At 34.9% G+C, this 15,346-nt stretch overlaps 2 protein-coding genes across 9 annotated transcripts; both read left to right on the forward strand.

Annotated features, from left to right (window-relative positions):
* The first annotated feature begins 552 nt into the window (after nucleotides 1-552).
* LOC133680385 (lysM domain-containing GPI-anchored protein 2-like) lies at nucleotides 553-7,942 on the forward strand. Of its 2 annotated transcripts, none has more exons than XM_062103301.1 (4): nucleotides 553-1,748; nucleotides 6,728-6,848; nucleotides 6,952-7,151; nucleotides 7,276-7,942. In XM_062103301.1, exons 1-4 carry the CDS (start codon nucleotides 1,103-1,105, stop codon nucleotides 7,497-7,499), a joined length of 1,191 nt encoding a protein of 396 aa, XP_061959285.1. In that variant the 5' UTR covers nucleotides 553-1,102; the 3' UTR covers nucleotides 7,500-7,942. The 2 variants fall into 2 exon arrangements, with proteins under 2 accessions (XP_061959285.1, XP_061959284.1); XM_062103300.1 differs by lacking the exon at nucleotides 553-1,748 and adding an exon at nucleotides 3,013-3,706.
* Nucleotides 7,943-8,664: 722 nt separating this feature from the next.
* LOC133680515 (protein DETOXIFICATION 45, chloroplastic-like) lies at nucleotides 8,665-15,245 on the forward strand. Of its 7 annotated transcripts, none has more exons than XM_062103514.1 (15): nucleotides 8,665-8,799; nucleotides 9,205-9,617; nucleotides 10,020-10,162; nucleotides 10,273-10,416; nucleotides 10,541-10,716; nucleotides 10,903-11,038; nucleotides 11,256-11,352; nucleotides 11,445-11,545; nucleotides 11,694-11,857; nucleotides 12,270-12,341; nucleotides 12,438-12,554; nucleotides 12,656-12,751; nucleotides 12,836-12,957; nucleotides 13,197-13,277; nucleotides 14,998-15,245. In XM_062103514.1, exons 2-14 carry the CDS (start codon nucleotides 9,265-9,267, stop codon nucleotides 13,261-13,263), a joined length of 1,788 nt encoding a protein of 595 aa, XP_061959498.1. In that variant the 5' UTR covers nucleotides 8,665-8,799; nucleotides 9,205-9,264; the 3' UTR covers nucleotides 13,264-13,277; nucleotides 14,998-15,245. The 7 variants fall into 7 exon arrangements, with proteins under 7 accessions (XP_061959498.1, XP_061959496.1, XP_061959497.1 ...); XM_062103512.1 differs by lacking the exon at nucleotides 14,998-15,245 and adding an exon at nucleotides 13,752-14,030; XM_062103513.1 differs by lacking the exon at nucleotides 14,998-15,245 and adding an exon at nucleotides 13,812-14,030.
* The last annotated feature ends 101 nt before the right edge of the window (nucleotides 15,246-15,346 follow it).

Genomic DNA, 15,346 nt, shown 5'->3' on the forward strand with positions numbered 1-15,346 from the left:
TGTCTTCAATTTTCATATTCATTTTTGTGCCTTTTATCTCCAATGGTCGTTCCGCTGTCTTCGGTTTTAAGCCATAGAATGTCCTTTGGATGGACGGAACGTTTCATCTACATCCAAAATTTCTGGCGGCTCAGGACTGAGTTCGGATTGTTTGATCGGATGTCACAATATGCAGTTAACCAATGATGTAATTCTGAAAAAAAAATATCAGTATTATCTATATCGATACGGTCTATAAAAAGTACTACAGAAATATTTCCTCTTTTGCACGTAATAAGAAAAAAGCTTGCGCGATAATGCTTACCTGGAGTCAAGAGGGGACTCGTTGAACTGATGATAATGACTTTGATCATCAAAGGATAGTATAAAACGAGCACGAGGATGGAAAAAACAGCAAGAAGTATTCAAATGTTCACATGTTTTTCTTCACCATTATTATTTAATTGCGGTCCGCAAACGATTTGGTAAAAAAAATTACTCGGCTTATCTTCTACGCGGTGAAGAAATTTTGGAACTTTGGCGCGTGATTGCAGTAAAGGTCATCGAGCATTCAGCATCTCAGTGCTGTCCTGTCCACTATGTTTTCCTTTTGTCAAACCTCCACCCAGAGAGGCAGTGGAGAACACAGCCAGCAACAGAGCAACTTAAAAGGCCGTTAAACTTCACCCGTCACTCCCTAATCGAATATAAGAGCCCCGTCTTTTCGGCTGCAGTGCAAGCTATAAAAACCAGTCATAAGAAAAGTGAGGCTCTAAGGCTCTGCCACATCTTTCTAGCCATCTAAGTACTCTTGATTACAGTCTTATCACCCTATTGGCCCTACATAGAGTTACAGCTCGAGGAAAACCGACATCTCTCCGTTTGAACACACTGCAAAACTTCTCTTGCCGTGTCCAAGGTAAAACTCTGGAAGTAGGGCAGGTCAAAGTCTCCTCCAAGTTGTCCAAGTCAATAGTGAAATAAAACAAAGCCTAACTTTTCCCAGAAAACCAGTCCTTTCGTTCTCATCTCTTAGATTCCTCACCTACCCACGTTTGAATTTATATATTTCAAACAAGCACAACACACCCCCACCAATTGCTACCTTGAACATTTAGACAAAATGGGGTTTGCTATAATTCTAATGTTTCTGCTCTTCTACTCTTCTTTCACCACCATATCACTAGCCCAGCAAGCATTCAAGTGCACAGAAAGAAGCACATGTCGTTCTTTGGTTGGTTACAAGTCCCCTAACACGACCTCCATCTCCTCCATCCAGAAACTCTTTGGTGTCAAAAACCTACACTCTCTTCTAGGAGCAAACAACCTTCCTTCCTCAACCTCGCCAAACCACATGATCCAAGAGCAGCAAGTAATAAAAATCCCAATCCCATGCATATGTTTTAATGGGACAGGTGCCTCAAACAAGATGCCCATTTACACAGTCCAACCAGATGATGGGCTGTATTATATTGCAAACAATGTCTTCATGGGCTTGCTTACATACCAAAGAATCCAACAAGTGAATAAGATAGAAAACGCTAATGAGATCGACGTGGGTCAGGAGCTCTGGATCCCCCTTCCATGTAGCTGTGAGGAAGTGGAAGGCGAGAGAGTTGTGCATTATGCACACTTGGTGGAAGAAGGGAGCACCGTGGAAGAGATCGCAGAAAAGTTCGGGACAACTAATGATATACTGTATAGGCTTAATGGGATTACTAATAACAGTCAACTTATTGCAGCAACTGCATTTGATGTTCCTCTTAAAGGTTAGTAATTAACCTCTTCTTCTTTAATTCTATAAAAGTTGTAGACTTTTTCGAAGTTTCATTTCATGGAGCCTTTTGCTTTGCTAGTTGTTGCCTTTTGTTTTACTAGTTTGGCTCTTTGGTTTCGTTTGATTTGGTCACGTGGAAAAGTAACTTTACCATTTTTTCTGGACAAAGACTCTTCCAATTTAGAATAGGTTCTTTCAACTTTTGGTAACATTTTAGCATTTGTCAATTCCACATGAATTTTTTACTGGGTCATTCAGTTCTAGCTATTCTTGTTGTAGTTATAAGGACTAACGGAGGTGGATTCGGCATAAATCATGGATGGGGTTGATTAACTGGTGAATTAACAAATCAATTTAAATTATATATTTTTTGTAAAATTTATGAATTGTTTTGATAAAAATAAATTGAATTAAAATAAAATCTGACCCGAAATTAATTCTGAATCAATAAATCATTGAATAGACCATATTTTATAATTATTTTTTTATATATAATACACAGAAATATTGTTACTATGTGCATATACAAACAAGATAATTGAAAATAAACAATCGCAAATCATTATCATCTAACCAAATAATTTAATTAATGCAAGCTACATGCTCATTAGTCACATTTGTATTTTTTTTCTCTTTTCATATTATTTAATAAGATTAGAATCAATGAGAGATTGTTAAGAGATTTTCTTGTGATCACACGAATCTTGACATAAATAGTTTGAGCTGATAGAATTTTTTTTTTCTTATCATTGCTCTAAAGTTATGAAGATTTAAGAGATTTATTTGTAATCAACCTAAATCCTTTAATATTTTTTTAATAATGAAATTGATATAATAATCTTATTATAAACCATTTTTAGCTTAAATTCGTTTATTTTTATGTTTCAAAAGTATTTTAAAAAAATTAAATTTTTTTTATATTTTCAGATTATTTTAATACGCTGATATTAAAAATAATTTTTAAAAAATAAAAAAATATATTATTTTAATACTTTTTAAAATTAAAATTATTTTAAAAACAACAAACTGACGTCTTCTAGTCAGACTCCACAATGCCTAATTTGTGCCATTTTTTATCAATTAAAATAATTAAATTATTTAAACTCCTAGGATCACATCCTTTGCTGGCTGTGAAATAACACAACAGCCAACCAGGAATAAAAAACTTGTACAAGTCTTCACTTCAGTCAATGCCTTTTGTCTTCCTACCATAGCCCACAGAATTCCCCAGTTTGCCCCCTCCTCCTCCCTCCTTCCACACCTTCCCATATCCAACCTTGAAGAAGTCACCCAGAGCCAAAATGGGTTTCCATTTCATTCCTCTACTTCTCACCCTACTCTTATTCTCTACACTCCCCACAAAATCTTCATCCCAAACCTTCAAATGTAGCTCACCTTCCACATGTCATTCCCTCATTGACTACATCTCTCCAAACACAACAACTCTTTCCCACATCAAAACCCTCTTTTCCATCAAAAACGTTCGTTCCATCTTAGGCGCGAACAACCTCGCTCTCTCCACGTTACCAAACTTTACACTACCTGCAAAACAGCCCATCAAGATCCCATTTACTTGCTTGTGCATCAACAACACTGGTCTCTCAAACAAGCAACCAATCTTCACCGTCCAAAAAGATGATGCGCTTTATCATATAGCAGCAGAAGTTTTCTCAGGGCTGGTAACATTCCAAGAAATTGCTGCTGTTAATAACGTAACAGACGCTAATTTGATCGAGGTTGGACAGAAGTTGTGGATTCCTTTGCCTTGTAGCTGTGATGATGTTGATGGGGTTAAAGTGGTCCATTATGGACACGTGGTGGAAGCTGGGAGTTCTTTGGAGTTCATTGCTCAGGAATACGGGACTAGTAGAAATACACTAATGAAGCTTAATGGGATTGCCAATGGCAGCTCTCTTTTGGCTGGTCAAGTTCTTGATGTCCCTCTCCAAGGCCATTTAATCTTCAGCCTTTGATGCATCATTTAATTTTTATTTTTAGGTATTCTCGTGACAGCTTTCGTTATTAGTCTCTAATCTAGTCAAAATCAAACTATTCATGATCCCACACGTTCTTAGTACTTGTGGACATTCGGGTAGCTCTAAGTGGTTCATCGATCGACTGATTAGATGCTAGTTTTTTTCAAAAGGAAGTGGTTGAAGGAGAGTGCATATACTATATGTTTTAGGGAGTTTAGCTGAGGATATTTTTTTAAATGTCAAACACCATCATTGTAAAATTGAGTTTTGCTTTCTAAGTGGATATTTTTTTTCCTAGTGGTGTCGAGCTGGAAATGGTAGAAAGTGGGAAAGCATTAATGTTAGCCGATAGAAAAGGCACCAAGTCACACCGTGTGGCTTGGCATTATCTACAAATAAATAGCTGTGAGCCAGCCAGTCTTGTCAATTTATTGAAGTTTGTATGGTCCCTCGCCTTGCTTGTTTGCTACCTTTCCTGCCCACTGATGAAGCTGTGCACAGTTCTGCAGATGTAGATAATAATCTGCGGGTCTTTTGTTTCACACGGCATGTTAGTCTACTTGGCTTTATCACTATCAATGCAGTAATTCATAGTGAGTTTTTTTTTTTTTCATTGATTTTTTGCTTTTTTTTTTTCAACTTTTCCTTTTTTTTTGTTTTTTTTAAATTACTTTCCCTTTTATTTTTTCAACTTTTCTCTTTTTTTGTTTATTTTTTTTAAATTATTTTTGTTGATTTAACTTTTTTAATATTGAACTGGTTAGAAATTTCGCTTTATAATTTTTTCTTTAAAATAATGTGAATTGTTACGGTATTTTTCTATTTTCTATTTTATTTTTTAATTTTATTTTTTTATATTAAGCTGATTGAGAATTTGATATTTTAATTTTTTTTCTTTAAAATATTGTTAATTGCTACGGTACTTCTCCGGCATGTTTTTTTTTGTTTTTGTTTTTGTTTTTTTTATGATTTCTTTGAAATTATCTTTTTCGATTTTATTTTTTAATATTGAATTAGTTAAAAATTACAGTTACAATATGTGAGGAAAACACTATAACTTTCATCGCAAATTACTTTGGATTGCTAAAATGTTTTTTCCCACATGGTTTTTTTTTTGTTTTGCTATGTTTTTTCCTAAATTATCTTTGTCAATTTTATTTTTTAAATATTGAGCTGGTTAAGAATTGTAATTACAAGTAAGGCTAAATCATGTGAGGAAAACATTGTAACTTTCCTCACAAAACACTATGAATTGATACAATTTTTTCTCACATGGTTTTTTCCAGTTTCTTTTGTGTTTTCTTCTTTTGTAATATTTTTTTTCTAAAATTATCTTTCTTAATTTTATTTTTTTAATATTGAGCTGATTAGAATTTAACTTTGTAATAAATCTTAGTCATGTGAGGAAAGTAATGTAGCTTTCCTCACAAAATACCGTGGATTGCTACACTACAGTGTCTCTTCACATAGTTTTTTTTATTATGATTTTTTAAAAATTATCTTTATCAATTTTATTTTTTTTAATATTGAGCTGGTTGAGAATTACAATTACAAGTCATTACAAATAAGGCTAAATCATGTGGGGAAGCACTGTAGCTTTCATCACAAAACACTATGAATTGCTACAGTGTTTCCAACATGGGTTTTTTTCCTATTTTTTTGTGGTTTTTTTAAATTTTTTTTCTAAAATTGTCTTTGTTGATTTTTTTTTTAATATTAAGCTTATTAAGAATTTAGCTTTATAATTTTTTTCTTTAAAACACTGTGAATTGTTGCAGTGTTTTCCCTTGTGATTGTTTTATGATTTTTTTTAAAATTATCTTTGTCAATTTTTTTTTAAATATTGAGTTGGTTAAGAATTATAATTACAATAAAACTAAATCATAAGAGGAAATCGTTGTAGTTTTTCTCACAAAACACTATGGATTGCTACAGTATTTCTCTAAATGGTTTTTTTATGATTTTTTTCTAAAATTGTCTTTGTTGATTTTATTAGGGAAAACTCTGTAGTTTTCCTCACAAAACATTGTCAATTGCTACAATGTTTTTCCTTATGGGTTTTTTTCCTTCCAAAATTATCTTTGTTGGTTTTTTTTTGTAATATTAAGCTGCTAGAGAATTTAGCTTTGTAATTATTTTTGTTTTTTATTAATAAAAAAGCTAAATCATGTGACGAAAACACTGTATCTTTCCTCATAAGACACTGTGGATTGCTACAAATCATTTTGTTTAATCTCTAAGTTTTTGATCACCAACACAACTTTTTTTTCCGTCATGAAATATTTACTTCATCATACCTTTAATTTCTATTATTTATCTTTAGCACTGGTTCACAATTATAATACTATGAAGTACATTTGTTTTATAAGTTCACGGCAGCGCGTTGACATGCCATCTCGTGTTTCCTAAAAGATATGTCCTGCCATCCTTTGCAATATGTATTCACACTTCTGCTGGGAATCAATCCTTGATAGTGCCAGGCAATGTGCAATGGCTTTGTGGTTTGATTCTTTATGCTGTAAGGATATTTGATTCCTATTTTCCTACTCTATCCCTTGGAAAGCAAGGGAGAGTATCGAATCCGAGACTTATTAGGGAGAGGGGTACACGGGACGGATGCCAGTTGAGCAACAACCTCTAGGCTCATTGGCATTAAACGTGCAATAATATTTCTAACTTAGCAATAAGTGATCAAATATTTCTATTAGCCAAACATTTTTAGGAATGTGTTTTTGTGCATTTGAATTTCAAGTTGGAGATTGAATGGCAGTTTTTAACAGCTCATCCTCATGAGCTTATTATTGTTTCCTACTGTTAAGTTTCAGGATTCATTTTGGACTCATTATTGGGTGTATGTGTCATGACTAAATATTTACTACAAAATTCTGTGACAGTGCACTGCTCTTTCTTGATCTTGTAGCTGTCTTCAAATGTTGGTGTTATTCATTAATGTAGTTATCCGAACTAATAATGTTCTAAACATGCCAATTTACAGCTTGTAGTTCATCGGTGAGAAATGACTCTCTGGATTTTCCGTTCCTTGTTCCTAATAACACCTATTTCTTCACTGCTAACAATTGTGTGAAATGCAAGTGTGATGCCGCAAACAACTGGACGTAAGTTTGATGTGCAAATAGCTTTGTTGTATTGAAATACTCACTCAAGTGGATATTGTGGGGATTCTTGATTTGGTATAATTCCTTTTCTCTTATTCTCCAGATTACAATGCGAACCGTCCGGAAATAAACCATCCAGTTGGTCAACCTGTCCTGCTATGCAATGTGAAGGTGGCTTGTTAACAATCGGCAACACTGCAACTTCTGGTTGCAACACCACAACCTGTGCCTATGCCGGTTTTAGCAGGGACCAAAACATCTTAACAACTCTAGCCACACAGTCTACTTGTCCAGTTACTACAGGTAATTGCTCACAATAACACTCTTAACTATAGTAACAAACAGCTTGATATAGTATTCTTTGAGGGTTGGATTAACGTGATGATTTGGAACTTACTATGTTGTCTTTTGATGGTGGACAAAACAGCTCCCGCTCCCGCTCGCGCTCCTGCTCCCCCTCCCGCTCCCGCCACCGCCCCCGCCCCCGCTCCGGCCACCACCACCGCCCCCGCCCCCACCCCCCCTCCCGCTCCCGCTTCTGCTCCCCCTCCCGCTGGAAGTCCTGGCAATTTCGCTTCAAGGATTGGTCTGAGTTGGAACTACTTGTTCATCTCTATTCACATGATTCTGCTTCTTGTATATCTTCTTTAATTAGTAAGAAACTGTGCTTATCTGAGTGTTTTTTTTTTTGGTTTATTACGGGGATGTAAGAATACAATTTCTTGATATTGGGTCATATGAGTAATCATTTAATCAACAAATAAAGGATGATGAAGGCATTGCTAGCTTTAGATTCTCCAGCTTACAGAGTTGAATCTTAGCTTAAGGCATTGTTTTTATCACTAGCTGCTGCTCGTTCGCATTCATGCTTGACAAATGCTGGAATTGAATTGGGCCACCAAGAAACAGCATTAGCTGGTGGTTTTGCCACTGCTTCAAAGTCAACAAGAAGAGAAAGAGGCGACTTCAAGAGCCCATGGCATTGCATTCCACGCCGAGGGATGGGATCGCGTTGAGTTTTTCTGTTCTTTGTAATATTTATTTATTATAAACGTTATTAATTCAAGTGTACAGTAGTATGTTTGAGAGTGTAATAGTATTTGTTTTTTAAATATTTTTTTTGTGTTAAAATATATGTAAATAATATTTTTTTTAAAAAATTATTTTTGATATCAGCACGTTAAAATGATCCAAAATATATAAATTATATTAAATTTTAGCAAAAACAAAAAACATTAAAATTTTTTGAGAACGTTGTTTATACCGCGTTCCCAAACTGTTTCTAAATATAATTATTTTAATATTTAATTAATATATTAAATTATCATTTGACAAAACAAATATTATTTTACAATTATATAGCTTAGGTCGGGTACTGGTTAAAACAGGAAACATATTTATCCAATTAATTGAATTAAGCATAATTATTAAATTCAGCTAGGTGATTTGAAAAACTCTTAACTCAGAGCATAGCATGATCAGATTAAGTTTCAAATTAATTTAAAAAAGATATTAATCTATTAAAATTTAGTTGAACCGGTCAAATATTTGTTTTAAAAAACAAAACTATATTATTTTAATTGCAGATATTAATCCGGTTTAATCAATAATTCAATTACTCAGACCCATTTCCCGCGTCAATCCTCGAATTAGGTAACACATCTATTAGGACAGGTATCTACATAGTGGGCCCAATTATCATCTCTAGGAAAAGCCCATGTAAACCATACAAAAAGCCCATAAAAGAACAGCAGCTTAACTAGTACGGCCACTATTTTATAGTATATATAAACACCGATCTTTTCGTAAGTTTCAGTTCAGTTTTCAGCACATAAGACCGAGTGACAGGCACTTCGGTCATGGCGACGTTGATACACCTCGTAAGCTGTTAAGGATGTCTTCTCTTGTTTTTATCTCTTAAAAAGAACCCTGAAAACCCTAACTAGGAAAGGTAAAGCCTTTTCTCTCATCTGTTTTTCTTTTCTTGTTATTCTATCTGACTATCATTTTCCATAACTTCCTCCCTTATCCGTTTGGTGGAAACCAAAGAAAAATTTCTCCAAAATTTCACTTCTTTGAATCAAATTCCCTTTCTTTATGTAATTCTATGGAGAAAAGTTAGTTTCTTTGTGCCCTTTTGTGTATAATCTCATTTCCTTGATCATTTTGTTTTTTGTACTCTGTTTTTGTACTCCATCTTTGTTTTTCTGTACTCTATTTTTGTTTTCATAAACCCAGTTAGAATCTTGTTATTTTTTGATAAACTTCAGAATAATATTACTTTTGAATGGAAAATAAGAGCTACGCGTTTAATTTTTAAAATTTGGGAGTCATTTTTGTCTTCTTGCTGTTGCAGTGATATAGAGGAGTTAATGATCTGTTATTGAAGTTTAGAGGAAGAATTAATTTTCTGATAATGGCTAGTACTCGAAAATTCAGTGGCAACACACTTTGTAGTGGATTGACAAGTAGAAGTAGTAGTGAACAGAGTAAATTAGCAAATGTAAAGAGGCAACTTTGTTTGCCCAGTCAAAATGAAGTTCCTAAAAGTTTGGGGGGCGGGGATGCTGCGTCGAGAAAGTGTCATTTGTGTGCCGAGCAGATGACTTCTTTGTTGCCTCTGGTGATCAGACGCAGGAAGACGCGGTTTGGGGTGGTTTATAGTCAGTCAAGTTCTGGGTATGGTGTGGATTCCACTGGTGTGCAGGAGAGATTAGTTTTAGAAGAAGAAGAGCGCGACATTGTTAATGGTTCGAGAGATGAAGAAATGTAAGATCAAAATTCCATCTTTTCATTAGTTTGATTATTTTTTTTGTGCTGAATATGAAGAGATTCTTTAATGTAGTAGTTGTTTGTGGGGTTTCATGAATGAAGATGTTGTAAAAGTCTGCAAATTGGCTGGTTTTAGAATGTCATTATTGTAAAATTCATGAACTTTTTGAAGCAAGATATTTTGTACTGTCCTTTTCTTTTGTATTGGAGACAAATTAGTTATAATCATGCATCGTAGGTTACAAATATCATCAAAATTGAAGAAGCATTGAGATTTACAATTTTTTTCCGTGAAATACTAAGTAACATGCTTTCTGCCTTCTAGGATTGGTAATGTTCCTTTGGAAATTTTAGGATTATTCATATGTGCTGGTACTTGTTTTCTTGATTTTGTTGCAGTGATTCAACCGGGGTTCCAATCAATCTACCACATTCTTCAGATGTCAAACATGAGCTTATAATGCTTTCTTTGCCTGCAATTGCTGGACAGGCTATTGATCCCTTTGCCCAGTTGATGGAGACAGCTTTTATTGGCAGATTAGGTATTGATCTGCCCTTGCATTTATAGCTTTCTTTATGTATTTATGCTTACCTGATTCTTCATCCCTGATTACTGATCTGTTTAACCTTTTCCCTGCTCTTTCTTTCTTAGGTCCTGTAGAGTTGGGTTCTGCTGGTGTTTCTGTTATGATCTTTAACAATATATCAAAGCTATTCAATATTCCTCTTCTAAGTGTTGCAACATCTTTTGTTGCTGAAGACATTGCAAAGAATGCAACCAAAGATACTACTTCAGGTATAAATTTATACCCGCACTTGATGTTATGAATGCCATTTTGAACATGGGCCTCATCACAGTACAGCAAGTACTGACTGATGATTTTATATGATTATATTTATATGGATGGCTTGTTTTACAGAAAAGGGCATTCAGGAAGAAAACAGTAATAATGGTAAACCTATTGGGGTGGTTGAAAGAAAGCAACTATCCTCTGTGTCCACTGCTTTACTATTAGCTATTGGGATTGGAATCTTTGAGGCTGTAGCTTTGTCTCTGGGATGTGGATCATTTCTTAACTTGATGGGCATAACAGTGGTAAGTTTTAAATAAACTAAATTCATGTGACATTTTGTTTAATTATCAGCATCTTTCTCTGCACCCATCTCGAGCTTCCTATCAAGACTCACTAAAACTAGAGATTTGTCATGTTACCTCCATTTGTACATTACTAGATCGATCATTTATGGAGAGAGTTATCCAGCGTTATCATATTTTGAACAGGGTTCACCAATGCGCATTCCTGCAGAACGATTTCTTTCACTGAGAGCCTTTGGGGCTCCTGCTGTTGTAGTTTCCTTGGCTCTGCAAGGCATTTTTCGTGGCTTCAAGGATACTAGAACTCCTGTTTTTTGTCTTGGTAAGTGCTTAATTTCACTGTTGATTTTCTCACTAAATCTTGATTTAATCTGTGGCACTTTAACTGTTTGGAGGGCAAGAGAAATTCTTATGATGAATGCTGGAAATGATATTGTTACTTGTTCAATCTCTTTCTTTTTGCTGTCTCAGCAGTTAATCTAGAATGTCATACTCTTTTCTGTCTCTTCCAATTGTTAATGTAGTTCTTCCACATGCAGGTTTGGGTAATATATCAGCTATATTTTTATTTCCCACACTCATGTATTATCTTAAGTTGGGTGTCACTGGGGCGGCTATTTCCACAGTAGTGTCGCAGTATGTTCTCTATGCTCTCCAAGCATTAATATTCTTCTTCAGTTATGGTATTTTGATACATGTTTAACAATAATTGATATTTTATGTTCTAGATACCTTGTTACTATTTTGATGGTTTGGCAGCTAAATAAGAGGGTTATATTATTACCTCCAAAGATTGGAGAACTCCAATTTGGCGTCTACATGAAATCTGGTGAGTTTTTTCCTTAAATTAATATAAAGAAACTAACCAAATGAGACGTCAACTGCTATTGAGTTAAGTTGTTCACCGTTCTCTACTTCATGCCTATATATTACTATACTTTTATCTTGTTTTGCTGAGGTTCCTTTTTATCTTATAGGTGGCTTTCTTATTGGAAGAACTCTTGCTGTTTTAATGACCATGACATTGGCAACATCAATGGCAGCTCGTCAAGGTGTGGTAGCAATGGCTGCACATCAGATATGTATGCAGATATGGTTGGCTGTATCTCTTCTCACAGATGCATTCGCTGGATCTGGTCAGGTACTTATCACCACAACTTATATCTACTTGTTTATACTCTATTATCCATTCTAGCTCTTTATTTTCCCCTAAAAGAAGTTCCTCATTTTTAAAATTCTAAAAATGGGTGAAGCAGTATAGATTCATTTGAATTGCAATCATCCGCAGGTAAATTTGTGTTTAAAGCAAGACGCCCATTTAATAACAGAAGTATAGCTGATAGGTTAGTACTAAAGAGAATATGTGTATCCAAAAGAATTGCTTATGATCTAATTCCTTATTGTGCATATGGAAGTTTTGCATTTCCAAAAAGTTGATGTGAACTTCCATTTGACATGTCTGTAATTTTTAGTTCCCTTCCACATCAAATAACTAGCCAGTGATTCAACACATTATTTCTTGAACTTTGATGCCTGATTTTTCTGTTTTGTAGGCTCTAATTGCAAGTTACTCATCAGAAGGTGACTACATGACTGTGAAAGAAGTCACAAACTTTGTTTTAAAGGTGGGCTTTCCTTTCCTTTCTACTGTGTTCTGAGTTTATATCTTGGGATAACTATTTTCTCAATTTGCTCATAGCTCAATGCACTTGTTTTCCTAGATTGGACTAGTTGTGGGTGTTTTCTTGGCTGTGATTCTGGGTGTATCTTTTGGCTCCGTAGCCACCTTGTTTACCAAGGATGCTGATGTATTAAGAATTGTGAGAACTGGGATATTGGTATGTGTGCCTATCTATATTGGTGTTTCTTTCAGATTTTATACGGTTTTATTTGTCTGACTGCTCCATATTTGTAGTGATTTGATTTCAAAATTTTTCAGTTTGTTAGTGCTAGCCAACCTATCAATGCCTTAGCTTTTATTTTTGATGGTCTACATTATGGTGTTTCTGACTTTCCATATGCAGCGAAATCTATGGTAAGCTGCAACTCTGTAATTTCCTTTTCTTTCCCTGAACATCCATATTTTGTGTTAATCTTCTGCCTGGTAAATGATCTACAGATGTTGGTTGGGTTAGTATCATCTGCCTTTCTGCTCTATGCTCCACCAATTATGGGGCTCCCTGGGGTTTGGTCTGGTTTGGCTCTCTTTATGGGCTTGCGTACAGTGGCAGGATATATGAGGTGAGTTGAACGATATTTGGTGAATTATTTTGTTTCCATGAACAAAGACCGAGTTTGCATCTATAGTTTTGGTTTAGGGATGATAAACAACTACTTTTTTTTCTGTGCTTTCTTGATCTTAGTTGCCTTCAAACCTATCCTATGCTTGTGCCGAAAGCATGTTTTTGCTTAGTGCTATTTTTCTATATATACATACACATATTTCTTCATCCTAACTGTGTATTTATTTGTGTTTTCAGATTACTATCAAAATCTGGTCCATGGTGGTTCATGCATGAGGATTTGGAGGCTGTTCAGGTTGGCTAGTGTTCAGGATGCGGGTAACCCTCTTTCCTGTTTAATTTCCCCTCGCTGTAATTATGTACTTGCTTAGTTTTGATTTCCACTGGACTTAATTCTGCCAGAAAATTATTAACCAGGCAATTTAGCCTTCAGAAAGGCAACGTACAATCATAAAAAGGGAGGACAAAAACAGAACTTCAGATGTTGGATTAATGTCCAGGTAGTGCTGGTGAAGAGTTATGAGACAGGATAGAACAACATTGCTTGCTTCTTTATTGGTGTGAAGGTCATTGTTTTACACTGCTGATTAAAGAACCACATTGAATAGCAATTTTGACTCAAAGTTGTTTTGTTTCCTCTAACCTTAATTCACTGATGATCAAGAAGTTTTGGTAAAAAAAGGAAAAAAACATTCAAATGTTGCACCTATTGGCTATTACACTGTATTGGGTAGAGATAATTGGTTATTTTTCATCTGCTTCATTTTTCTTGCGATTCAATGCTTGTTTCAGTTTTTACCATTTCTCTTCGACTTGTTAATTGAGCTTGGAACAAACTCCAATCAATGGCAGGATAGTAGGAGTAATGCACACGGCTTGAGAAAATTTTCAGCTGGCTCTTGAGGCTATGATTTATTCTCCTGGCCAACATTTTTTTTTATTTAGTTTATCCTTAGTTATATTGAACAAAGTTGGAAAAAATCCCTCATTTTGTAGAAGATATTTAGTTATTCGATGATTTTTAATCATTGATTCGTAAAAAAAATATGAATCTACATTTAGATTCCTGCTTCCAGTGCTTTCCTGACCTGGAGTTGATTAAAATGATGTTATGAATTTTATTTTATTTTTAAATCAAATAAGGTTTTAACCGGGTTACGAGATGACTTGTCGGATTGACTATGTCAAATCTGGTCTATTTTAGATTGGTTTTTTTGGATACCCAACCCAGGCCACGGGTTGGGTTAGCCAGGTATAGGTTTAACTACTGGCCAGTTTAATAACTGCTGCATGTAAGCTGTGTGGTAATCATTATCCTTTTATAGAAATCTTTGGTGTAGTCTAGGATTTTTACCTAAAATAGACCATCTTACGGACTCCATAAACAAGACAAGCCTTGTTTTGTTGACAAAGGAGGATGATCAACAACACCACAACGCCTTCATTTTTTACAAGAAAAATATTTTTCTGAAAAATGTATCGTGTTTCATTATTTGGCTATGTTGATAGAATTTGCTGGGAAGCAATTGTTTAGTTTTGGTTTTATATGAAAAATAACTCAGAAAGAAAAACACGAACTAATTAGTGGTGGGATCCCTAGAACCGAAAGTTGTTTTTTCTTGTTTGTATTTTTTTTATTATAAAAAATTTTATCACTAAGTTTTCTCAAATGAACCAAACATGAGAAAATGAGAAAATAAAATAAAATTTAGAAGCATTGTTTACGTGAAACTAACGTAGTCCTTGAAAATTTACTGAATCACTAATTTAGTCGAGCGTCGATCTCACTTGAGATATAAAAATCTGAGATCATCAGATGGATAGTCATGCATCATCACCTGGGATAGTCTGCTGGCCCATAAGGTTCAAACAATTCAGCAAAGAATCCCTTCTTTCTCTTAGGGTTCCATCCCATGTCTTTGCACATTCGATCCTTCTACCGTATATGAAGGGCGCTGTTGCATGATCAACCAACAGGAATATTGCATTATTTGTTGATCTCATTTTTCGGCATTATTTTCTGTCTCATCTATGCAAGGTATCTTGAATGTGCCATCAAGTAGCTCTGCCAGCCACCGGCATCTCATCTCTGAGGTGTACAAGGTTGCAACACTTTCTGAGAATCCAATCACTGCGAGTTGTGGAATTTGCCTGTTTTACATATCACACAGTATTAGTCCTGTAATATTCTCGGTTAAATTCTATAAGGCCACAAAAAATGGTTAAATTTAATGTTTGATCATCAACGTGGATCAGTACTTCTTTTGGGTCAGTTGTAAGGGGACATTGCGTCCAGAAGTTATTGTCTCTTTAAATATAATGCCATCAACACATATTGCAGCCTAACAGTACTCTTTCCTGCAAAGCATACAAGGAATCACTGGATC

Source organism: Populus nigra, chromosome 19 (genome assembly GCF_951802175.1).
Source record: "Populus nigra chromosome 19, ddPopNigr1.1, whole genome shotgun sequence".
Classification (NCBI taxonomy): domain Eukaryota; kingdom Viridiplantae; phylum Streptophyta; class Magnoliopsida; order Malpighiales; family Salicaceae; genus Populus; species Populus nigra.

Excerpts from the sequence above, each read along its gene's own strand:
- LOC133680385 (XM_062103300.1), top strand. The coding sequence starts at position 3,058 with ATGGGTTTCCATTTCATTCCTCTACTTCTCACCCTACTCTTATTCTCT. Across the intron at positions 3,707-6,727 it reads TCTTGATGTCCCTCTCCAAG|CTTGTAGTTCATCGGTGAGA; the intron begins GCCATTTAATCT and ends GCCAATTTACAG. Across the intron at positions 7,152-7,275 it reads TACTTGTCCAGTTACTACAG|CTCCCGCTCCCGCTCGCGCT; the intron begins GTAATTGCTCAC and ends TGGACAAAACAG.
- LOC133680515 (XM_062103514.1), top strand. The coding sequence starts at position 9,265 with ATGGCTAGTACTCGAAAATTCAGTGGCAACACACTTTGTAGTGGATTG. Across the intron at positions 11,546-11,693 it reads TGGCGTCTACATGAAATCTG|GTGGCTTTCTTATTGGAAGA; the intron begins GTGAGTTTTTTC and ends TTTATCTTATAG. Across the intron at positions 11,858-12,269 it reads CATTCGCTGGATCTGGTCAG|GCTCTAATTGCAAGTTACTC; the intron begins GTACTTATCACC and ends TCTGTTTTGTAG.